This window comes from Meleagris gallopavo, chromosome 8, assembly GCF_905368555.1.
Source record: "Meleagris gallopavo chromosome 8, MGAL_WU_HG_1.1, whole genome shotgun sequence".
In the NCBI taxonomy this organism is placed as follows: domain Eukaryota; kingdom Metazoa; phylum Chordata; class Aves; order Galliformes; family Phasianidae; genus Meleagris; species Meleagris gallopavo.
In genome coordinates, this window is record NC_139411.1 from 27,266,164 (window position 1) to 27,291,247 (window position 25,084).

Genomic DNA, 25,084 nt, shown 5'->3' on the forward strand with positions numbered 1-25,084 from the left:
GCCCTGACAGCAAAGCCTGCCGCAGGCTTGCACAGCTTCACCGCTATAGCCTCAGTCAGTTTAAGTCACCACTTCTCCAAAGTGTCAGTGATGGAGCGTTTGCAAAAACAACAATTACTTCAGTTGTTATCCTGACTTTGCCCGCTCAGAGGAAAAATGAAGTTGTCAACATGAGATCTCTTGCAATCCTGCAGTGGTCCCATTGTCCTGATGTGGAAGAACATAGTTTTCAGTTTCAACACAGCAAAGTATTTCCTAACTTCTGTTCCCCTTGGAAATACCCCAGTCCAGCAGTCTGTTCTTTTTATGCGTCTTCCTCAGCCACTTGGACAACTAACACATTTTCCAACCTTTAAAGCAGCGCAAGCAGCGATGCTTGCGAAGGACTCCAGCACAAAAGACAGCAGACAACTGACTCAGGCAAAGCTGATGATTTCAGTGGAGCTTATCAGACACAGAGCTGAGCAGAACTCAGCTTGTACATGAAAAAACTGTTCCCATACATACATCTGAATAGCTGGGTGTTCATTCTGAGGTGTTTGGTAAGACTGCTCTTGCATGCATTGCCTCTCCAGGTTCAACCCTACCTCCCCCCCCCCCACCCCCCTAACGACAATAAGGCTAACCCTCAGGCAATTAAAGTCCAATGGGCTGGGTCTTATCCCTAAGTTTTCCACTATTCTTTCCTTTGTGATCAACATCACACTATTTTGAAATGAAAGCACTCTGTAATACTGGTATTTACAGTCATGTGCCATCATTCTTTTACAGTAATGAAAATAAATGAAAAGTTGCCAAATGCATCACCTGAGCTAGCAAAACAGTGCATTTCATTCTGACCTGAGCTGATGTGACAGTTTATTTCTTTTTTAAGAGCAAACATTTAACACTCTTAAAAACTAGATTCCTCAGGAATTAGGTGCTTCACGGATTTTGATCTAGTAAGTATGACAGATTTCTTAAAACAAAATTTGATTTTCTGAGGTTCTTGCAAGCAAGACCTTCTTAGTAGGCTGCTATTATGCTAAACAGAATAGCAAAAAATATAGATAAACAGAAAACTGGTGATGTTTTATTTACTGCAAACCAAAATAAGGAAACAGTCACTCATCTTTGCTGTAAACATTAAGAAGCCTCTAATGCACAAGCTTATGTAAACAGCACCTGGAACCTTCAGATCATCTATTTAGAAACAGATGAGCAATGCTGGCTGGCTACGTTATACCTCTCTGCAGTGGCTCCAAAAACATACAAAGCTCATTGCTGGATACTTTTCTCACAGTAGGCATGTACAAATATTGACCTCTGAATACATTTGTATTATTGATATAACAACTGACTTCCACACTGCTTACATTAATCCTTAGAAAGAAGATCATACTTCAGGAGCACCCATGTGAACTTCTGCTCTATGCAGACGTTTGAACTGAGATACAGCATGGTAACACTGCCTACTGGCAGTACTTTACAGTAAGTACATTTATTCAAAACTTACCATACAAAATCATCACTATTCACCTGCTATAAAGTGAATTAGACTAATGAATTCACAATCACAAGTACTGCTGCAAACAGAAATACGCATATGCTATCAGTAACCATCTGACAAGTACTGCTTAACGCTGCACAAAGACAGGAATTCCTGACAGGAAAGAATATATACAAGTGTCATGCTTTACTGTACGTGCCTAAGGTTAAGGAGATTTGATATTGATAATCCACTTCGGAATTGGATTAACTTTACAGAACAACCTCTACAGGCTGTCAGAGGAGTTCGGTGCTCAGTGCAATCAGCAGGACTGTGACAAAGATTCTACAGCCTGAAGAACTTCTCCATGAGAGACCCGTGAAAGAAGAGATGAAAGCAGCTTGCTGCCCATCACCTTATTCACAGAGCGAAGCAGCAAGCTGTGTGTTTTGCAGTCTGGAGAGATGTGACAGAGCATCTCACTGAGAGTTACTCTTTGGTCTATGCCTCAACAGTGTAACACTCAATAAAGCAGATGAGTGAAGTCCACAGTCCCTGAAGATAGGGCAAATTATGATTTGGACACTACACACACACCATCCCTATATTTACAGCACAGCACAAGCCCAAGGCACAGCTCTCAGATGAGAAGCAATAGCAGTTGCTATTTCCTCTGTTCCCCATCCCAACCTCACCCCTGCTTTCCCCACTGGCAGAAAGACAAGATCCTTAGCTTGAAGGCAGTTTGCACCTCAGATCTGCTTGCCCCACAGGTGAGGGGCTGAGCGCCCACCAGCAGTACAGGGCCTGTCCCAACACTGCACTGGCCTGCTGCCACCCCAACCACGAGCTGCCTGCGCTTCACTCTCAGCTCTGCGGTGAAAACACCGAGATTATACAGCTGCGCTGATGGGAGCAAGAGAGGAGGAGTACTGTAAACAGCAGTGGGGTCATAGGGCCACAACACCTTCCTTCCAACCACAGCTGCCTGCACCCAGCAGCATAAGAGTTACAAAGGAAGTGAGAACTTGGCTTAAATTCCCTTCAGTAATCTTTACTCTGCTTTTACCTTTGGCTATAGCCATAGAGGAAGCAAAACCCCCCACATTTTCATTATTTCTTTCTACTCAAAGCTAATTTAGCTTATTTTTCTTGCTAGCATCTAGTGAAGTAGGGATTGCAATTTCCATGTTTTTTGGATAAAATGTAACTAATAATTCAGGCAGAGAGGGAGCAACAAGTCCTACAGAGGTGAAATCAGTTGCTCTAACCTAATCCATGCTACGTTAATGAAGATTAATGCTAAACCACTGATGTACTACTAAGCATATTAGCTTGGACTGATCTTCAGCACGGGCAATGAGCTGGCCCACAGCAAACAGAAACAGGAAGCCAGCAGTTAAGACGACATTAAATGTTTGAATACTTACATTAAAAATGGCACAGTGATTAAATAGGAATAGAGATAGTCCCCTGCTGGTTTGCAGTGACTTGGTTCTAATCAACTCTTCCCGTTTTTTTTTTTTTTTTGTCCTCGCACAATCCCCAAAGATTTTTAGGTCCTATCATTGGTAGTTGAAGCTGCTCTTCTTACTCCAGCACGAAATCAGCACTCAGCTATTTGCAGAAGCAAATTTATCCCTAGCACAATAAATACTGCAACAGCAAAATCACATGAACCTTTCCTGCTGTGCCACTCGCTGTGAATCCTGGAGGAACACAAGTGAGAACATCTGCTTATGTTTAATGGTGAGCAGTGAAAAGCAACTCTGTTCTGCTAAAGCTGAACTAAGCAATTACCTCTTCAACACCTGCAACCATTGCAGGACCCAAAGCACAACAGCACTGTCCCTGCAGTGGAGGGCAGAGAAGCAAGCAGCTTCCCTAATACAAGCAAGAGAGAGAACACTTCCACCTGTGAGCACAGCTCATGCACAAGCCCTCGCCATGTAACACAAGGCTCTGCGCAGCCAGGAGGAAAGCTGGGTTTCCCACTTGGTGACAGCAATTGTTAGAGAGGCTCTGCAAGTGCAGGAGCCCAGGGGACAGCAGCTTAGCTGTGCTTGGCTGAGCCTTACCAGCCACACGTGACCCTTCATGGTGAATTCCAGCTGAGCACCAGTAGCACAATGGGTTTGCAACCAACCTCCAGAGGTGTAGAAAAGCACCTGAGAGATAGAGGCTGCTCCCAGGGTGACAGCCTGACATCAATTACATGCTCAGGCCATGAAACACACAGCACAATGCCTATTAATCTCTACTGTAATACCACAAAGTTGTCTCCAGAAGAATGAGATTTCAAGAAGGGAGAAACGTGGCCTCCTGCAAATCTGAATTTGGATCAAAACATTGGGATCATATGCATCTCAAAAACAACAATTACAAAATAATGCAATCAGAGAAATATCAGTGCACTCCACTAGGCTCTTAGCTGACAATCTGTGACCACAGAAACAGAAGATCACATAGCCATGTGATGGGTCAGCTCAAGCACCAATACTCTTCACGACATTCATAAAAGCCTCCAAAAAGTTTTCAAAATATGCTCTAGCAAATTGTTCCTCCACTTCTCTGCATCTGCAGAAAGTCAAGTTATGCAGTTATGCAAACTGGATCTTCCCTGCTGCAAACACAGCTAATCTCATTCTGTGCTTCCCAGCACAATGCAGAACACCTCTATTTGACAACCTCTTACACACCTGATGGTTGAGTAAATTCCTCACTTATCTCCATTCTTCTGGATTAAGTCAATCTAATTCTATTAATATTTCCTTAAAAGTCTTCTCACCTAAACTCGCTATTCTCACTGCCTTCTACTCGTTTTCTTCATGTTTATCAGCATCTTTCCTGAAATGTGATATCCAAAACCTCAGGTAGTACCCAGCAGAGGTCTCTTCAGTAACAAAGAACCATCTCCCCTGCTGCACACATATCCTGCTAATGCATCCCAGAATAAGAATAGATTTTTTTGCAGCAATTTCATAAAATTGATTTCTATTTTTATTGTGAAAAAGTATCATTATTCTCCAAATGCTTTTCTGGAATACTGTTAGTTGTTTTTATTTGGATCTTAGAGTGGATTCATTCAAATGCTTATGCTGCAGCTAGTATTTTATAATTGGACCTTCTATATTGGGTCTGTACAGCCAAATCCTCTCAAGAACACCATACCTCCTTGTGATTCCTCACTTAACCATGTGGACTCCTGTCCTTGCAAAGATACACACGTTACACACAGACCCTTTCCACGAGCCCCCATTTTTCACAAGGTCTCTGTGCATCATAAATGTTCCTGCAATGGTCCAACCTGAACCCTGGCTCACCACTTTTCTGCTTTCACATACTCTGAACTCCCCCACTCCTCATTCTCTCAACTTCCTTCTGTCTTCCTTTATACTCAACCGATCCAACACAAGCAGCCACTCTCACAAAGCACTGCTATAAATTAAGACTGTTATATAAACAGTTACTAAACTCATGCAGGAGGTCGGTTAGATAATATGGCACGTATCTCCCTTCCCTCAGGTGTATGCCACTGCTGAATCAAACAGAATTCAGGCTGGAGGAAAAGACAAAAGGCTGTACGTGGAATGAAGTACAATGACAGAAGACAGCATCTCAGACAAGAAGTAACATCATACAGCTTCAAGTCAACTTTCTCTTTGAAATTCCCCAGTTATTTTGCAGCCAGCTTTCAACTTTGCTCGTCACAAATAGCAGACGTTTTTCCACAGCCTTCTTTGTATAGCAGTTCTGCTTCCAGAGACTCCCAGCCACACACTTAAGTAGGTCTTCTAGACTAGCACAGGTCTGGCTGCAGGAAACAACCATGCAGGCAGATCTCTCTGGGAAGCAGCCCCTCTCCATCTCTCCTGGAATCAGGAGCAAAGGCAGCTCAGGACTAAGGACTCCCATTTAGCATTTACCTTACAGAGATTTGAAATCACTTTCGACTCTTAAGTTTTCGTCAGTCTTAAACTACTCCTAACTGTCTGCATCATGCCACTGTTTAACTTATGTGATGCTCCAGCCTTCCCCTTTGAAACCAACAGAGTGTCGTGCTGAGTAATAAGCATAAGCATATCACAGGTTAAATCCCTGAGACTGCAAAGACTCAATTCCTGAATACTGAACAGCTCTGCACTTGTGAGAAGATTCCTAACCTTCCAAAACCCTAAGAAATGGGCCTTTCCTGGTGGTCATAATTCCAATTATTAGGAGCAAGCAAAATACTGGTTGAGTCTTCAAATGACTTAGATGGGGTGACTTCTAATCTCTGTTTGTAAAGCCAAATACAGACAGCAAGCTGTCTTTCAGGAACATATATAAGCTGCTAAATCTTCTGGTACTTGAAGCACCCTAATCCTCAAGCAGTCACATGGCCTAAGAAACGGCTTCAGGCGTTTTCTATCTTAAAGTCACAATACAGCTTTTACATCCAGGACCTTTTCAGTAAGCATTTCACTACTTCTGTTTTAAGCAGCCGATTGACTCCGCTTACACTGCAACTTCAGCAAAGCTGAGGCACCAGATACCTTGCAACTTCTCAGCTATTCCACACCATTGGAAAGCAGAACCATAACATCCATCCTAGTGGCACTCAAACTGTAAGATGATGGACAAATGCTAACAGAACCTGCCTCACTATCTTTCTGAAAGCTCATAGATTAGTGAAGAATTGCACAACTATGTATTTCTAGAGATTTACGTCCCATACAATATAGAAGAAAATCGCAGAAAAGATGGCTACAAACACAGGGCATCTCTTTAGAGTCCCATGTGGGCTGACCATATACACACTCCATTTTTTATTTTAAATTCACAAAACTTTACAAAAGCTCCTCAAGTGTCTGTAGAAATTTTCTCCAGAATGCCGGTGCGAAACACTGGAGAGTGGCAAGGCTAAATGATACCTGCTTTTTCAGGTTCACAGGCATACAACATATTTATATACTTATACCATATTTATATTTTTAAATTTACAAGCGATAAGATGAACAGGGAAAGACCTTTAAGCTTCTCTTCCAATTCAGAAATTAGGCAGCTTTGATTGAAACTACTTGGCAATAAGGTTCAAAACAAAAGGGAATAGAGTTTCATAAAACCCTTAGGAAAGGTCTGGAACACACCACCAAATGTTGCTGTGCTTTCAAAGGTGTATTTCTAGCTTGAGTACTTCAGCAGATTAATGCCTCCTTCTTCCCTAGATGGTCACATAGAGATGAGCCTCTATCCATTTTTTTTTATTATTCAGATTCTACTTCTAAAAAAAGATAAGTTCTTATTCTCTCCTGTCGGTTACTAAAAATATTTCTGCACACCTGCTGTCACAAAGCATCTTGCTGCTACACAAAAAAAAGAAGCTAGCTGTAAAGCAATTAAATCTGCATACTGAACAAAAATCATGCTCTGATGCCAGTCCTCACTTACCCAGATCCTCAGGACCACCAAATAACCGCTCACACAAGTAGTAGTCATCTGGATTCAAGTAGGGCAGTTGCTTCAGTAAACTCTGCTTCGGAATGAGATACAGGACCTCTGCAATATCCCCATCCTCAATAATTGACATCCTTTTGACTGAATTTCTGTATTTCACTTTTTCCAGCACCAATTCTTTACTTTTACTTGATCCACACAGCTTACCGAAGCTATTTAGGATGGGGAAAAATGGCATTTCTATCAGGAAGAAGTTACAGAAAGCAACCCGTAGCGTACAATCAGCCTTCTACTGCAGCACACTGTCCTTATCAATCCTTCTCTTTTTCTCTTATCCAGCAAAGGGGATTAAGGAAGATATATTTTTAGTGATTATCTTCAAGAGATTATGACAGTATGCTTGATCAGGTGACTGCCATCTAAAACTATTGTAATCAGTTGCTACTCATCCCTGGGAATGCAAAAGTCTGAAGCAAAACCATAAAGAGTATTTGACAATCAGATTAATATTCAGGACAAGAGAAAGAATTTATCTGAGGTATGTAAGAGGATTAGTTGAAAAACAAACAAACAAAAAAACTCTCGCTCTGATAAAAATCTTATTAGGGAGGAATCATCATCATAAGCTACAAATGCACATCTGTGCCTTTAATCTACCATGCCCTCATTTTGATGCCAGATCTTCACGTGTGCTACGGACAAAAGGTTACAATAAAGGTAGAGCATGCTTGTCTCTGATGGAATGTATAAAGGCTGGCTGACTCCACTTCATAAGCAGATTTCCTTGGAGAAATCCTGCCCGCAGCTTTCACTGACTATTACACACAAAAGCACTTAAGCTTCCCCCTAACTACTCACGACTGGCTCACCAGCTCTCTTCCCTTCCACTTTCCTGTATAGTTGACAGGAGAAGCTCTGCAGATACTGTGCCAACTCTTCCTGCTTCACTTACAAGGAGTAATTACCTTAATCCAATTCCAGTGGCTTGCTAATCTAATCATCTAATGAATATTTCTCCCTGGGTAAAGGCAGAGTTAATCATCAAGTGGGCACTGGAAAGTCACAGGAAATTCCTAAGCAAAAGACAAAAGAGAATGAAAAAGTAAACCACATTCATCGTGTGGAACAGGGAGTTACAGGTGGACCCCAGACAAGTCCTTGCTAAGGGCCATCCTCAGATTCCTAATTCTGCTGCATTCCCTGAGACAAGTCAGCCCAGGCTGACAATTCCCCTTAACAAACAGAAGTTGGGTACAGCTGCAAAATGGCTTGGTACAGTAATTGCACTGCTGCCTGGAAGGCTTTTGCTACATCTGAAGGTGAAAAAACTCTTCTTCCCAGACCCAGATAGAGTTTAAGCACCATGTACTTACAGGAACAGGCTTTGAAGAGAAGACTGCTTTATTTACTGTTTTAAAAAGAACAGACCACCTCACAAACTCAGCCTTTCATCACCTACTATCACACCATTCTCCTCTCATGTGAGGTGACTTGCTTTTCCTTATATAAGTACCAAGACTTTTCTGTTATGCCAAGAAACCCAAAATCACCGTTCCTTTTGGAACACAGCCATTCCCCTGGCCTATATAACCAATACTGGCTGCAGTAGGACAAAGCCAGTATAGATCAACACACTGCGCTCATCTTAATGGAGTGACGCTAAAGTATATTGCTAATGTATATTTGGGGAAGAACTGGCTCAACGAATGCTGCAGATAGAGTTCCATCTTAGAGGACCCTCCATCAGAACACACCTCTGCAAACACTGTGTTTTCAACTATTTCCCCTAAGAAATGAAGTTGTTTGGCTGTTCTTCAGTCTCTCCCAGATTTCTCAACTTATGGACCTGCACACCATAGCTATTCAGTGGAACAGGCCGATCTCCCAAACAACAGCTCCTGCTACTTCAGTTGAAGGTAGATCACCCCTTTGTGCTTAAAGCAGAGGGCTGACTCACAGGAGAGTGCATGCATGTCTCAGTGTAGCAAAGCAGTACCGGCAAAGATGTCAACAGGCTACAGACATCTGACAGAAGCAGTGCCAATTACCCAACCTCACCAACACTTCAAGGAAGACTTTGCCCTAGGTAGGTAGGTGAAGCAAGAGCACTGTTTGCCTGATGCAACTCTGCTGGCACTTTAATTCTCAGAGGGCTGGTAGGTGAGCTCTGCAGTAACTTTATCAACTCCAGCAACAGTTATGACAGCTTGTTTACTTACAATGTAGCAGAAAAGCCTGTTCTTCATTGACTGCACAGAGCTGAGTGACTGCCAGCTCTACCCTAGCCATGTTGATTGTCTTTCAGCAATGCGTACCTAGACAGTCGTGCCCACTAATGCAGAACATACCAAACCAGTATGATCTGTTGTGTGGTGCTCATCAGAAGAAACTGCACTCCTTTCCCACAGTCATATCCCACAAAAGACATATGAAGCCTTTAGTGCTTTTAACCATGCATAGAGGTATGTTTCCCCTCCTGGATAACGCTGAACCACAACCTGGCCTCCCTCCAGCATAAAAACTCATGGGGTTATGGGGGGGGCCATGGGTATACTTCAGTTTAGGCAAGCATGTCACCATAGAAACATTCAGCATAATAATAATTGGAAATAATGTCACCTTTCTCAGAGGCTGCTCTACTGATCTCCCCTTCCTGGCTGACTATTGCTGTCAGTGTCTGAGACAACCTCGTGCATGAAGATTTGGCTTCAGCCAGAATCAAAAAGACAGTGGCAAGCTTCTACCGCCTACGTTAAGACCCGAAGATTAAATGGAAGAGATTGATTTCTAATGCCCTTGCTGAAGGGAAACAAAAGCATAAGGACACAACTTAGTCCTCATGTTTCTTGCAACACATTCTCAGGAGCCCCTGGGCGCCCAACCCAGAAATAGCACTGAGGAAGTTTCCTCAGCATCTACCAACTATCAAAATATTATTTTAAAATGACTGCCATGCCTCCTCTGAGCACTCAGTGCTGGGGCTCGAGTCTTCACAGAGTACAACTGCATGCCCCATCACTTTTCAGACTGACATTTCTCAAGGGACTGGGTATGAGACAGAAATTAGGCAAATTAGTTACTGTAAATATTTGATCTCATTACTAGTTTTATAAATATTTTAATTATAAATGCTTCCTTCCATCTCTAGACCATTTCCTGTTCAATCCTGCCTTGCTTTGCCAAAACAACAGGCTGCCCTGCGGCAAAAATACACAACCAGGATTAGACCACTCTACTAATGCTACTGGAACAGAGGTAACAGCAAACTTTGACTGCAATCAGTAAGTAAATTGCATAACAAATAGCAAGCATCTGCTATAGAATTCTGCCGAATAACAGCAACATTTAGAGACCGAGGGCTAAAATAGCTGAAGAGATGATAGCCCTCCCATCTGAGCAACAGAATTAAACCAGTCATTCAACTTAGTAGAAGACAGAAATGTGCTGTCTTTAATAGCTTTTGTCATCACAAACTTCCTGCTGATAGATTTCAGTGTGATTTTATTCTTGTACCATAAAAGCAAACAAAAATAAACCAGTCGATCATCCCAGTTCAGCAAAACCTACCTCCAAAGGAAAAAAAATAAATAAAAACACTGAAAAAAAAAAATGACGCCATGCACTCAGCTTGGTTTTCCACCTTTGGCACAAACAATTTACCTGCTGAAAACTGCAGGGTGACGGACACTCAGCTATTCGCTATAAACTTGACAAAACAGTTCCTTGGCATAACGCACACCGAAAAATCCACATGCACATCTTATTTAATTTACCTAAATGTCCAAAACAGGCAGTCATCTTCCGCGCATACTGACACAAGCCATTCTCACCGTAGGGTTTCTCCCCAAGCACCTGTTCACTCATTGCTTCAGAAGGAGCTGCCTTTCTCTGCAGAACCAACCAACTACTGCTTGCGTGGGACTGATAAGGCTACAGAGCTTTCTCTTCCAGTTTATCTCCATTAATAATTCAGACACTATATAGAATTTGCTGAGCTCTGAGAACCGGCAGTGCAAAGCTACTTTGTGGCTTTTGAAGTAATCATGTTTTAGTCCTTAAAAAGGTATCTCAGGTTACTAGATTTCAATAGTTTACAGCTATTATTTTCAAAATGCAATAAAATCCATGCTCTTCCTGCATAATGTGAAATATTATTGGGATTGTGTTCAGGTCAGTGAGATTTTTAAAATACCCATCCAGCTCAAACACAAAAATAGAATGACCACCATTACTGAAAGGTGATAACACACTCCAGCAGCAGACAAAGTCTACTGTTGGCAGAGCACTTTCAGTCCCTCATAAGTTACCATGCATCCCCCCCACAATGCTGGGGATGAAAAGCAATAAAAAGAGCCCACACAGAAACATCACTTCCTATCACTTCCTAGCACAAAGCATTTCAGAAGAAACGAGGCACCACGACCACAAACAACAGGGTATTTCACCATCTCCCTCGTTGGAGCACAAAGCCAATCTAATCACACTGCTATCTTCACCTGCCTAACATGAGCAGGCAATGAGAAATCCAAAAAGCAACTCACTATGTACATTGGTAAAAAAAAACAAAACACACTGAGAACCCACGTTGCTTCCACTGGAAAGCATGGGGAAGTGGTTATACCTCAACAATAAAACAAATGGTCAGAAGATGGGAATAAAACAAATGAGAACTGATTCAGCAGTCCTCTGGGCCAACTGCAGTGGTAGAGCCCATGTCCTTGTCCCTCTTTTGCAAGCGTATCTGGATGTCATTTTAACAACAGATCAAAAGCATAGTCATTCATGTCTAATATTACTTCAACCATTGCCTGTCTACAAAAGCATAAATATTTCTAAGAGACAACTCAGAGGTGTTGCTGTTTTTCATAGCTCCCAGCTATGAAAGATCCATACATGAATTTCACATCCATAGGTCTATAGTTCATTAGTTTCAACCAACAGGCTACATATGACTTAAGTAAGATCATCTATGAAAGAATTAACACCAAAAACAAACACAGAATAGTTTTGCAATGGCAATAATAGAATAGAGAGGGTAACTGAAAAGGGCTAAAGTGAGATCAAAAGTAAAGTGATTGGTGTTAGTTGAGCAATCCAATTGAGCACTAGCCTTCCATATAGCCCTCTAATCGAGCTGCTAAGTCAAGATTTCCTCTTTACTGTTATTATAACTGACATTTAACTAATAAATTAGCCAGTTCTACCCAAAACACCTGTTTGTGCAGTACCTGTTGTGCACATAATACAGTGCTGAAGAACTACTATGAAATCTACAAATGTCTATGCCAAAGGATTGAAGCAAGTCTGAATACTGAAGATGAGGAAGCTATGCTTGCATCATCTTTCACTACATCAAACTAAGTTTTTCTAAGTCCATCTAGGGATCTCCAAGGTGATGCAGTGCAAACTGGATTACTATGCAGAAACAGCAAGATCTGCACACACAAGCTATTCTGTTAATCTAATTCAGAAATAAGCAAACAAAGATTAAGTTATTTATTGATTTATTTTTGGTATTCACTGCAAAATAATGCAAAATACTGCTTTATGCTCTATGTCTTCTGTACAATACACAAGATAAAAAAAAAAAGAAAAAAGAAAACACTGTTCTATCTCAGACTTAACTAAGACCACATGGTGACCATTTCCTTTCCCAACTGATGACATTTGCAAAATCTTTCAGCTGGATTAAAGCATTGTGCTCAGCTTCCTGTTATCAACCATGTATGATAGCTTTCATGGCACATGAGCCTTAAATAACAAAAGACAAGCTTTGCAGTGCATTGTAAAGCTGGACAGACAGCATAACAGGCTCTTGAGAAAGCTTTTCCCTTTGCTGTACATTCCAAAACTGAATCTGACTCACTTCCCTAAGCCCCAGCGACCCCCAGCTTTATCCTTCAGTGAAGCAATGCATGTTAAGATAACGCATACAAAAATATAAAAACAATGCTCTCGAGATTAAATCTAATCAAGCTCTTTCTTGGACAAGCCCACCATGTGCAATTATCAGCATTGAAACAGTATACCAAAAAAAAAAAAAAAATCAATCATCAAATGAAATATTTACATGACATTAGGGGAAAAATATTGACAGTTAGCAAAGCACTGTCTATTAGCTTTGAAAGCCTTAAAAATCCCAAATAGAAGGTACACATCCACTGGAAATGAAAGAATGGTTCAAATCAATTTCATAACCACTTGGTTTCTATATTGGACAAGCCACTGTCACTAAGAATACTGCAAATAAATTGTTTTGAGAAATCATCTGCGAAACTGATGTACACTGTTTGCAATTCTGAGTAAAGAAAAAAATAACTTTGAGTAGTTCATAAACTCGCCAACTGAAACCCTTTAAAAATCCGCTAAAAGGATGAAAAAGGATTGAAAAGCAGAAAGTTGTCAATCTTTTGCAGAAAACTTGCATCTACTGACTTTCATTATAAAAATTGTTTCCCCTAACAGGCTGAAATACACAGCAGAGGCATGCAACTAAATCCTCAATCCGCGATACAAAAGCAGGCAGTCTCTGGAGGCAGAAAGCTGAGAGTTCATATTTTCAAAACTGGAACTGGTCTGACAAAGGAACCAAAGAAGCATTTTCCTCTGAGGCTTCGAGTGCACACTGTCCTGCCCACCACTCAGAAATGAAGTGCTATTTCAGTCACATTGCACCTGCAATACTGGTTTATTTCTTTTGCTGTTGACTAAAGGCAACAGCTAAGGTGTTACATTAAGGTAAGTATTGGTCCCTGAAATCCGTTTATAGCATTTAATGCCATCACAGCTACCAGGGTATCTTCTTCCTCGACCAGTTATTCAAATTATTAATAATCAATTTGACTAATAGTAAGAAAGTGAGACTGACAAGTAGAAGTTAGAGTGCCAGCCTGGAACATGAGAAGCACGCAGGCCCTGCTCTCCCAGACCCTCCTGCTCATCCTTACGCCAGACCCACAGTCTGCCACCACCACTGCTCCCTGTGTTGCTCCCTGTCCCTACAGGCAGCGGTGGGTACGGTAAAGATTGCAGCATTCAGATCATGGAAATTACAGAAGTAGCACAGATAATAAAAAAATGTTAGGAAGTATCTGGATGGCATTAAAAAAGGAGGTCACACAAAGCATAGCTGAGTGCTTTCCTTGAACTTAATTACCTTCCAGTTTAATTACTACATTTCTTAATGATTTTTCAATAGATTGCAGCCATTATTTAACACCAGAAGTGCTCATTTCCCCGGAGAATTCTCTTACCAGATAAGGCAAACATAGTATTTCTGTACATTTTCTCTGATCTGAGAATTCCATTTTTAGTTAAGTCATTCTGCTCAAAAGAGCAAAGTCACTGGTACTCTGCTTGCTGGGACTGGAAGAGCGCAGACAATTGGGTTAAGACAAAAGGCACATTTTAACCAAGGCTATTTGCCTTACTTTATCAATTCAAATGTTTATTTCAACTAGTCATGGAAAAAAAAAAAACAACTCCATCTTTGACGTTTTTAGACATAAAACATCAGTGGATCCATTAATGGATCAGTCTACTGCATTTTTGTAAGATGCTGAGCCACCTTATCTTATTTTCTGGCAGAACAATTAAAGACAATGTTATTGATCCATAACATCAAGAACACTGCAACATACATTCTTACAGCAGAAGTTATCCTTTTTACATAGAGGTCGAAAAAAACCAACTGCTGTAATTGCTGACAACTGACGTCATTTTGCAGACAGGATATGGCCAGAGCCGTATGAAACACAAATATTGTTGTGCCCCTAAGACTCTGTAAATTGAGCAACTGACTCAGCAGCACTATTCAAGCACTCATGTACCTCCAGCCTTACAAATAATCCTCTGGCTTTCCTGCGGCCATGCAGTATGCTTGAAGTTAAAGAGACGTCACCTAAACCACTCTAGGGAATAATGAACAGAGGATCCAGGCAGAAGCTGGCATGCCTTCAGATTTTCAGTAGGAAGCCACTTGTTTTGTGTTGTTTTCTTTTTTTTTTATTTTATTATTTTATTTTAGTCCTCAATAGTGTTTAGGTATTTTTATTCAGGCTGATTTCTGAGATGCAAATAAGTGCAATGGGAAAAAAAAAAATCAAAATATTTAATTATTTTCTAATTATTTGTGATCATTGCTATGCAACGCTTCAGCCTGTAAAGAACCACTTAAAAGAAACAATGAAAATAAACATTTGAAACTTCACTGTATTAACTAAAGGTCCCAAGAGTCAGAAATGGTTCACTGACATAGCACAGCATTGTATTTTATATTCATTTTCAGACAATAACAAATCAAATGAGGGAAGGCACTGAAGACCTACGTAACTCCTTTAGCCAGACTCTTTCCTTCACCTTGTTTGAACTTTGACATTTTTCTTCCAGCTGAGAAGAGAAACTCTGTAATGCTCTCTCCACAATGCAGACTTCATAGTAGCTGACAGAGAAATAGGTTGGGAAGGAAAGAGATCAAAGCTGTAACCCTGGCCTTCTTTCAATCCTTGTATTTATTTCCTGTATCTGTTTAAAGTGTCATGTGCCATAGGCATGACATCAAAGAAACCACCACTCTTCACATCATGTACTAAAATAAACTGGGTATCATTATACTCTCCCCTCTTACTAGTCATGTGGTTACAGAAATATGCACAGCAAACTTATTCAAACACTGAACACAGAACCTGAATTAGAAAAAAAAAAAAAACACAGAAAAAAATAGAAAAATAGAAAAAAATCACCACATAACTTCCTGAACATCTTTGCTGGAAATTTCCCATTCTCTCCGAGCCACAGACCTCCTACTGCAGGTACAGAACCAGCACATCATCACAAACAGATTTAAGTATGAGGGGATGCTCTGAAAGTAATGCCTCCCATGTTATGATGTTGGTCCACGACATCAGAGGCAGATGGTGGTGGTATGGCAGCAGAGGTTGAACTTCCCACCAATACCCTGTTACATTTTGCCTTGTGACAGATGGCAGCAGAGGGGCAGCCTGGCAAAATGATGTCCGACTCTGAAGTGTACATGAAGCAAAGGTGTGACACTCAATTCCTCCATGTGGAAAAAACTGCACCCACTGACAGCCACTGATGCTTGCTGAATGGTCATGGAGACCAAACAGTGGATGTTAGCACAGGGAGGTGGTGGATGGTGCGTTTCAGCAGTGCTGACAGCGGGTCACCTCCACCAGTGCAGATTTTAACAAGCATGGCACGCAGGCTCTTGTTCATCACTAGTAAACATGCATAGATAATGACTGTGCTGAAAAACAGTAGAATAGTGTTTTGTAGCTGAGAATTTGCGCTGGGAATTTGCTCTATCAAACAACGTGATTGCGCTTTTTGTAGCTGCTGTAGTTTCCATGCAAATAGGAGGCATTACTTTCAGAGCAACGTATGTATTTCTGTTGCTACATGTAACTCCCAGGGTTTCCAACACCACAGCCCCATTTGGAGTGCAGCACAACTCTAAAAAGACAACTTCTGCAGTCATACTGCCCTCCGCTAGCTCCAGCAAAGCACTGAATGGGATTCATTCCCTCTTCCTGCTACAAAGGTTTATTTAGTTAACTAACAGGAGCTGCTGCAAAGTTTTAGTCTATGTCTATCAAAAATAAAACTAAGAATAGAGGTTACCCTCTCAATATAACAAAGTGTGGCGCTGCTCGGGGATGCCAGAAATGACATCAGATCAGTTCATCCGCTGCCAACACTCCTATTAAAAGCAGCTTAAACATGCTGCTGTGTTGACTAATCTTTGCTTTGTAATTAAATAAATCCTACAGCACCACTGAACCCTTCCTCTTATGGTCAGCACTATCTTCTGGTTAACAAATCAGCTGTGCACACACACAAGTATTCAAGCCATGTCAAAAATGGATAAACTGCCAGGTAAGCACAATGAGGGCCCCATCAGCTGCTGCCTTCTCACACGGGTCCACATTCTGTGCCAGCAGCCACCAGGCCTGGGCACTTCTGAAAAGTACACAGGGAAAAGAGCTGGAATTTAGTTCAATTTATTCATGACATGAGATGATGTATAACCTAAAACATAACTATTTGTACTTGGCAACCTGAGGTTTTGGTTCTCCTGGGTATCTGATAGGCTCATTTTGTCTATTTTTTTTTTTTTTTTATTTTTTGTAATCAAGATAGTTAAGAGGAATCTTTGCTGAAATTACATTTGTAACCTGGCATCAATAGAAAAAGCAACTGTCACAGAAACATACTAAACTTTCAGGACACTAAAATGGAGAAACGTGCCCCTGACTTGAAGATAGATACAGCCTGTTTGAACTTTAGCAATGCTGTTCAGCACAGCACAGCATTTCCCTGACATGTACAATGCTGTGCAGCCATGCCTATCAACCACTGGGAGAGTTATTCAAAGATAGGACTAAATCAAGAGTCTTGATCCCACAATGGAAGTGCGGGGCATTTGACATCTAGCAAGCTTAACATTTTGAAATAAAAGACAGGAAATAAAGTCTTAGGATATTGAGAAAATTGTACTAGTGGTATTACAAACTACAGGAAAGGTGAACGAGTTAACTGGAACAGCTACAAAGAATCTAAGACCACAATGCTGATTGTCTGATTAATATGTACCATATTATATTTGCAACAATGATTTAAGGCAGCATTTCTATAGCAGTGAGTTCTTGATCTTATCCTGCCATTGCTTGACTGTATGCCATCTACTGAGGTTTGTTGTTTGCTTTTTTTGGCAGTTAAGGTCATAAGTCTTAGGCCACTAAAAAAACCAACATAAAACAGTTGTTCCAGCAAGTTAACTCTCATCAAAAGGGTTTATTAACAAAAAACACAAAAACAACAACCCTATAACTAAAACTCAGTTTAAAGTCAAGATGCCCTTTGTCATCTTTGAGAGACAATCCACCGCTGCATTCCTGCTCATCATCACAGATTCTCTGTACTTCCCAGTGTTTACAATACATGAGGACATGGCATCCAGAAGTTACCCCACAATGGGAGGTCCAATCCTTCAGTTCATGTAGAGTGCAACCAGCTATTACCAGCACATATCAGAGTTTTCTGTTTGTTTTGGTGTGGGTTTTGTGCTTTTTGTTTTTGCAGACACTCCCTTAGTTTAGCACAGGGCTCAGTTTATTTGTGTTGATGTTACCAACATTACCACTGTGGTACTAATTTAATAGACAGATTTTTCACTGACATGTATTAGTGACAAAAGATCCCTTTCCCCTGTATAAACTTTTCAAATTCAGCTTCATCACTCCTTCTGGTATTTACACTCTACGTGTCTTGCTCTGGTATGATATAGGAATAGTTCTTTAACTGAGAACAGCAAGAAAACAACAAGAACATCTACTAAAGAAAGTAAGCATGTCAGCCAACCTGTCAGGCTGTGCTAATGAAAACTGATTGATCAAACACTTCAAGCAGCACTGAGCAATATTTTCAGATGAATCAGTTAAAAGAGTGCTGACCAGCACAAGATTTATCAATAGAGAACCTTATGTTATAAACATATGTTGTGCATATTTTCCAACTGAAACTAGCTGGCAGCTAGTTATTTCATTTTTATCTAGGAACGAACTAAAAGATAACCTATTGTTTTGGAGTGGTTTTCTCTTATTGATTTCCCCCCCACACACTTAGTCTTCCTAAGGAATCCAAACCTTTCCAGTTAATCCCAGGATTAATCAAAATCTTAGATTCAATTAATTAATTATTCAATATGAAGAAGTAAGAAAAATAAAAAATAAAAAAAAATTAGTTCTCCAGCTGCTTACTGGATTATGATCAGAGCAATGCCAGGCCTTCCAACTAAAAGTAGACATCTGGCAAAGAATCAGTGGATCGTTGTAGAATGTGAAAGCCAGCAAAAAAAATAAAACAACAACAACAACAAAATAGAAATAAAGCAAAACAAAACAATGTCTTCAATGAAATGACAAACATGCATCTCAGAAAGCTTCTCTCTCTGCGTAAGACTTCCAATGGACTAGCCTCTCAACTTCCTCCTAATGCTAGGGAACAGAAAGCACCAATACTTAGAACAGCAGGGAGAAGTCATCCATCTTCCCTCCTGTGCATCATCAGTCAGGGCTTTATCTGCTAGGACCTTAACAGGGAAAAGAGATTTCTGAATTTACACAAAACGTCGTCCACACTAGCCAAAGCAGGCAGAGATATAAGTAATAATTGCCCCATTCTCCATGTATCTGCTCAGGAAGTGGAGAATGATACATTCAGCCTAACCTCACTAGAACGAATCCCCACTGGACTTGGACAGATGTTTGTTTCATCAGTACATTCACGTAATGACATGGCACATTTCCACATCACAGCAACACAGAAATAGCCAATTTAAACCGAATGCTATCAACTTGCACTTCTGTGGGAATTAATTCTTGTAATCAATCTGAAATAGAATTTAGAAATAAAATTGCATAGAAATAATGAGGAAAAAGCAATTTTGCACACCTAATTCAGTAAACATTGAGAGACAAAACAGAATAGAACTGTTACATCTAGCTCAACATTAGGCTAAGTGTTTGGCCTACAAATACTAATTAGCAACGGAAAACATTTTCTTTTGTTGTTAGAAACAGTTGTTATAAACAGGTAGAGAGTTTGGACTTTTTTTTTAAAAAAAAACTTTTTTTTTTTTTTTTTAAGTCAGTAGTTTTCAGAGTTTTCTACAAAGTATGTCTACCAGTACCTTCTTAAGCTTCACACCCTCAAAGATAAATGACATCTCTGTGAGACATTATTTTAAAGAAATGAGTATTGGATTAGACAACATGAAGAAAAAAATTAAACTTTTACTTCTTCCAGCTTTTATCTCTGAAGTCAAACGGGGTCCTGGGAGGTTTGTCAGTCAGTCCAAGCATAACAGAGCAAGCAACTACCCACACTTGAGTTACTAAGAAAGTTAAATATATCTTTTTATAATGATGCCTCTTCCATCACCTTTTTCCTAAGACTCTGGTATTAAAACTAAGAAATGAATTAAGATTTGCAGCCTCTTGGATGCAGAGCATTTACTTTTTATCTCTTGGTTGCAAATTACCACCAAAAGTGCGCTCAGCGTCCTTTTGGTGTTTAGAAGCAAAATACTTTATCTCCTCCTCGCTCCCTGCAGGTTGCTGCATGTCAGTAGTCTGTGCTGCTCCATCCTACCTGCAGCACCTTTTAACAAGGAAACAGCTTACCAGCAACAGCCGCTCAACATCCTGCTGCCTGCCCTCTGCAAAAGCAAACAGGAGTGACAGACAGTTGCAGGACAGCCAAAAACTCACATAGGTGTTCTTAGTCAATAAGTCACAGATTGTACAGCAATGTTTCCTCAGGATAAATTCCAAAGCAAGCTGCCCTCAATAGCACAGATCAAGTTATCAGCTTTTCATTCAAAGCATTAATTAACAGTACTTTGAACTTTTATGCCACCTTCCGCTACAAAGAGCATTAGAACCACTTTATACAAAACCTACTTCACTGCAATAATCTGCTGTCATCATCCTTACCTAGAAGGCAGAAAAACTGCAAAACAGAAGCACACACATGGGGTCAGAGCTCAACAAGTCTGTTTCATTCCAAGTTCCACTCCTTACACTGAAAAATCCACTCCAGAGGAGAAGCACATGGACACATGCACACATTGTTCAGCCGCGTAACAAAGTCCACCGTTCATAAAATACACCAAGCTGGGAGGTGTTTAACCACTCAACCAGTAAAGAAAAAGAACAAAATTACCAACAAACATGCAAATTTCAGTCCAACAGAACTGTTTTCCTACTAAAAGCCAACAACAATGTCCTGTCAGTGTTTTAACCTACGTAATTTATCAGTAGATATTTACATAGCAAAGTTATAGCCCAGAACAAACCTTTGCCATTTGCGGAGTTCTGATGAATTTCTAGTTCCATTTGTGTTCTCAAGCAGTAACGTTTCTGGAGCTCAGAAGCTACGCCTTCCACTGTGCAGATATAAAGCCAGAGAAACAGCAGAGATCCTTCAGAGATGGCTCACTTTATGGCTTCACTCCTAATATTTCCTGGGTTGAGCAGTACTGAAGGGAGCGGCCCTAGCAAAATAGGTGTGTCCATGTTCCCAAACAGTTTAAAGGAAGAGTGAGTATTTTCCTCTAGATATTCAATTCATCATCGAGATCGTGGTATGTTGTCTTTCAAATAGTGGTACGTTTCAGTGTATGGACCATCTCAGAGCAGTTGATGTTACTGACAGCTTGCTTTTTCATGCATGCAAAGGGATCCTAGATTGCCACAAAGGCTAACTGCAAGCAGCCTTAATTTTACCCTATGACTGTTTCACTTCTATTTTACTCTGTGCCTCATCTTCACTCTAGTGTTCTTCCTTTTTGAATATACTGCACCTAAATATAACGGTCAGACGGGGATCAAAGAGACACTGTTTTAACACTTTCCATAAACACAGCAATCATAGCCACAGTCCCATCATCTTCCCCAGGTTCCCACAACATCCCACCCGGACATAGGTAATTAGGCTGACTACAAGTGTAAACTTCCAGGCATTTTCTTCTATGCAGCTGCACAGAGTGTTCCATAAGCAGCTGACTTAATATATCTTTTTTTCTGACAAATTGGTGTCCAACATCATCAACATCCATCAGGCCTGCCTTACCTGCATGTAACATCCTCCTCAGAACACCACTGCCAGAAATACTTTCAGTTCCTTTCCATTTGTCAGCTTTCCAAGTTCCTCTCTGTGTCTTTTAGCTTGTCTATCAAAGCTTAAAGCTGCCTTCCTTAACTGCTTCCATATCTTCAGTTTTCACCTACACAACCTAAGCCATGCATTCTCTTCTTTCCTCTGCTAAGACACTGGTTAGCATCTTTGAGTTCTATTCCCTGAAATGAAGTGAGAGGGAAGGACAGAGCAGTTGTAACCCATTGGAAGCGAGCAGGCAAACACAAGGTGCAGCAGCTGAAAACTTTCAACCCAAAGCCCTCTCCAGAATACACTTGTTGTACTCTGTTCATTATTATGGTGCTGAAGAAGAATCCCATTTTTTGCCCTAAGGTTTTACTTTAAATGACCAAAAAAATAAATTAAAAAAAAAAAAAAGACAAAGCCCCCACATTTTTCTATTCTAAGCATGTATGAAAAGATGTCAAAAATATACAAAACATTCTGGTTTCCTGGGTAAAAGCTACTGCATCCAAATTTTGGCCAATCACTTCAAATTCTCTGCTTTGATCATTAAGTCCTGAATTTCCTGAACTCCTGACTTCATTTTCTCCACACTGAACTGTCATCTTCTCAACCAGAGTATTAAAAACACACACTCATACAGACGCACCGACAGATGTAAACACTGACATGGAATCTGGTTTCTCTCTTCCTTTATTCTCAGTCTGGCATTCACCTCCTCTGGCCTTATACATTTATTTGCTGCCACATTAAAAATAGTGCAGGACAGGGAATACGCCGCATTTGGACTTCAGTGTGCCTGACAGAAAATGATTAGCTCGACAGAAATACTGCTTTCTCTCCAGCCACTCCCACCTTTCTTTTTAATAATCAAAACACCCCACACTTTAATTATCATTACTATCACTTTGATGTGGTAGGCAGACGCAATTACTTTGTCTTTTCTACAGACAAAAAAGAAATGAAAGCACAGAAAGTGTTGACCTTCAGCACACGCTTATGGCTACTCTGCTCCTAGACACAACTCACTGTGTCCCTGTCTCTGGAACAGTTGTGTAAAGGAGCTCTATGAGTCTATGGGAAACAAGCTCTTCTGCTCTCATTAAGAGGCAAATTCCTGGACTACACCACTGCAGCTTACACAGCTAACCACAACTGTATCGTTCTGGCTTTGGTAAAGAGATGAAAGAAGGAAGTTGAGAATGATTCAGTATACATCTACATATTGTGCAAGTCATCGTACTCATACTAATTGTGTGTTATTAGCAGCTATAGCATTAGATGCTATATTTGAGCCATTATTAAGCCGTCTGTATAGCTATGTACATACATATCTCCTCTGTAATATACGTCGATTACGTGTCAATTTATGTTACATTTAGGGATAATTTAGTACCCATGTGAGAAGAGATTGGTTCTCACACACTGTGTTCTCTTATGCTGGAGATCCAACCTCCAAAAACTCTGGAGCCTACTGCCATAAACACTCACCAAGTGACAAGACTCTGAACTACTGCAGTCTGTCACGCTCAGCAAAGAGACAGCTTTTGTTTGCTATTAAAGCTCAGGAGAGACTTGCTGACTATTAGCTCTCCAGCAATTTCACTGGATTTAGCTTACTCCATCCTACACAGTTCTCAGGCTTGTTGTAACTCCTGCAAATTGACTGAGCATAATCAATCCCCATGCTGCAAGGGCCGTGCCAGAAGAACAGAAAGGCAACAATGTTCTCAGAGACTCCATCACACAGACCAACAATTTGAAGACTGTTAAGTTGAAGAGCACACTTATGTGACTTAGGTTTTCTTTTAGTGCCTTTTTCCCCACTCCAGACTTCATGTAACCCAAACAGAAGCTCCCAGAATCACAAGCTACCTACTGCTATCAGTAAATATGTTAACCAAGAATGTTATGAGACATTTCAGACAGCCACAGATTCACGAGGCAGCGAATTCCTGTTGTGTTTGGTGGGAGACACATAAGGCATCATTACCTCTCCTTCAAGTTTCCAAAGCAGTTCTTTCTAGACAACACAGGATTATATTAGCTCAACCTGCTTCCTGGAAGATTTTATCCCTGTTGAGATATTATTTCTCTGCTGCAGATGAGGAAAACACTTCCTTATCTTAAGCGATCTGCTCAGGACCACAAAACTCTAGGCTCAGTTTAGGAATTGAGTCAGCCTCAGGAATCCCAATCCCAGCCATTCAGCCCTCTGTCTTGAGAAAATAGTTTTTAAAAAGAAATAAAAAGACGACTGAGATTTTAAAGAAGACCAATTAGCCCTTATTATAAGGAAATTAACTTACCTTGTTCCTTCATAGCTTTTCTCCTTATTTCTCCTCACTCCAAGACCCACATATATCAGAACACACAGGAGATGACACAGGTTTGTCACCAGAGCTGGTTTGTAAGGGCCAGCAACAGAACCAACAGATCTCAGACGGAAATCACAAGCTCACTCTTCCTTGCTGCACCAGCAAACAATTTCCCTCACCTTCCAGCCTAGCCTGGCTGATCCCTAGTTACTCTCCTTCTCATTTACTGCTGCCTGTGGTGACTCTTCCAGAATGTTTCTCCATCCTGTGAAGTCAGTGCATCTCTGCCAATGACTCTGTCTCCCAGCAGAAACGAATTTACAATAACTTCCTCAGTGCTTGTGCATAGCAATTATTTATAAGTGTAACTGCTTGGAACAAGCGTTATGCCATGCATTCTGTGTTCCAGAGTAACTAAGCTTTATAGACATAAAACGTAGCCAGGCAAACCCTCCTTCCTTGTGCATTGCTAACGCATCCTAATTATAACGTTTTACATGTATTTATGTACCTTTCATCCTACTGTATCCTAGAGCATTTTGTAAGCTGTCACAGGGCTTTAAAAGGAGGTCTATATTAACACAGAACTACTAATAGGCAGACATCTCCAGAATCCAGTGCAGCAGTCTGTAGATACGTGCATTGTGAGAGGGGTTTGGGCCAACAGCAGAAGGCTGGATCTCTGTAGCTAAAGACCTTCCTCCCCCTTCAGACATCACTTGAAATTCTTGCACATCCATTTCATTTGATGATCTCAGTGTTTTAAAAACATTAATTGATGTGCATGGCATTCAAATTTGGTAAGGCATAAACAAAGATATAAAACCTGCAATACTTCTTCTAGCGGTGAAGAGCAAGTGCTGAAGAAAAGAAACACATGAACCAGGGCCAATAACGAGCAATCCTTCACAATTCTCTCACACACTGCAGTAAAAACATGGACTGCTTCCTGATTACTGCTTATCAGCTACCAAGGCACCTAGTTGCTCCAAATTCTTCTAGTTCCTTCTGAAATACCTCCCTCCTTTTCATTGCCCTATGCTCTGAAGTACTGGGCTCCACCTTGCACTCCAGTGCTGTAGGAATAAACACTTCCAAAATAGCTTTGTTTTGTTTTGTTCTTAAGCCTATCACTTGCTGATTTAATGAGTTCAATACCAAAATTTGTTTATCTTCA

At 40.6% G+C, this 25,084-nt stretch overlaps 1 protein-coding gene across 16 annotated transcripts in view; it reads right to left on the bottom strand.

Moving 5' to 3' along the window:
• The window catches only part of ABLIM1 (actin binding LIM protein 1), a 174,638-nt gene that overhangs the window by 108,747 nt on the left and 40,807 nt on the right, over nt 1-25,084 (bottom strand). For 5 of the 16 annotated variants that reach the window (XM_085230163.1, XM_085230162.1, XM_085230168.1 and 2 more), the window contains exon 1: nt 20,784-20,966. The exons of 2 other annotated variants lie outside the window; for them this stretch is intronic. In XM_085230163.1, coding sequence (XP_085086289.1) covers nt 20,784-20,823 — 40 coding nt within the window. In that variant the 5' untranslated portion in view covers nt 20,824-20,966. Of the gene's footprint in view, nt 1-20,783; nt 20,967-25,084 lie in introns of those variants that run through there. 9 more of the 16 variants (XM_010714782.3, XM_085230171.1, XM_085230165.1 and 6 more) reach the window with 3 other exon arrangements.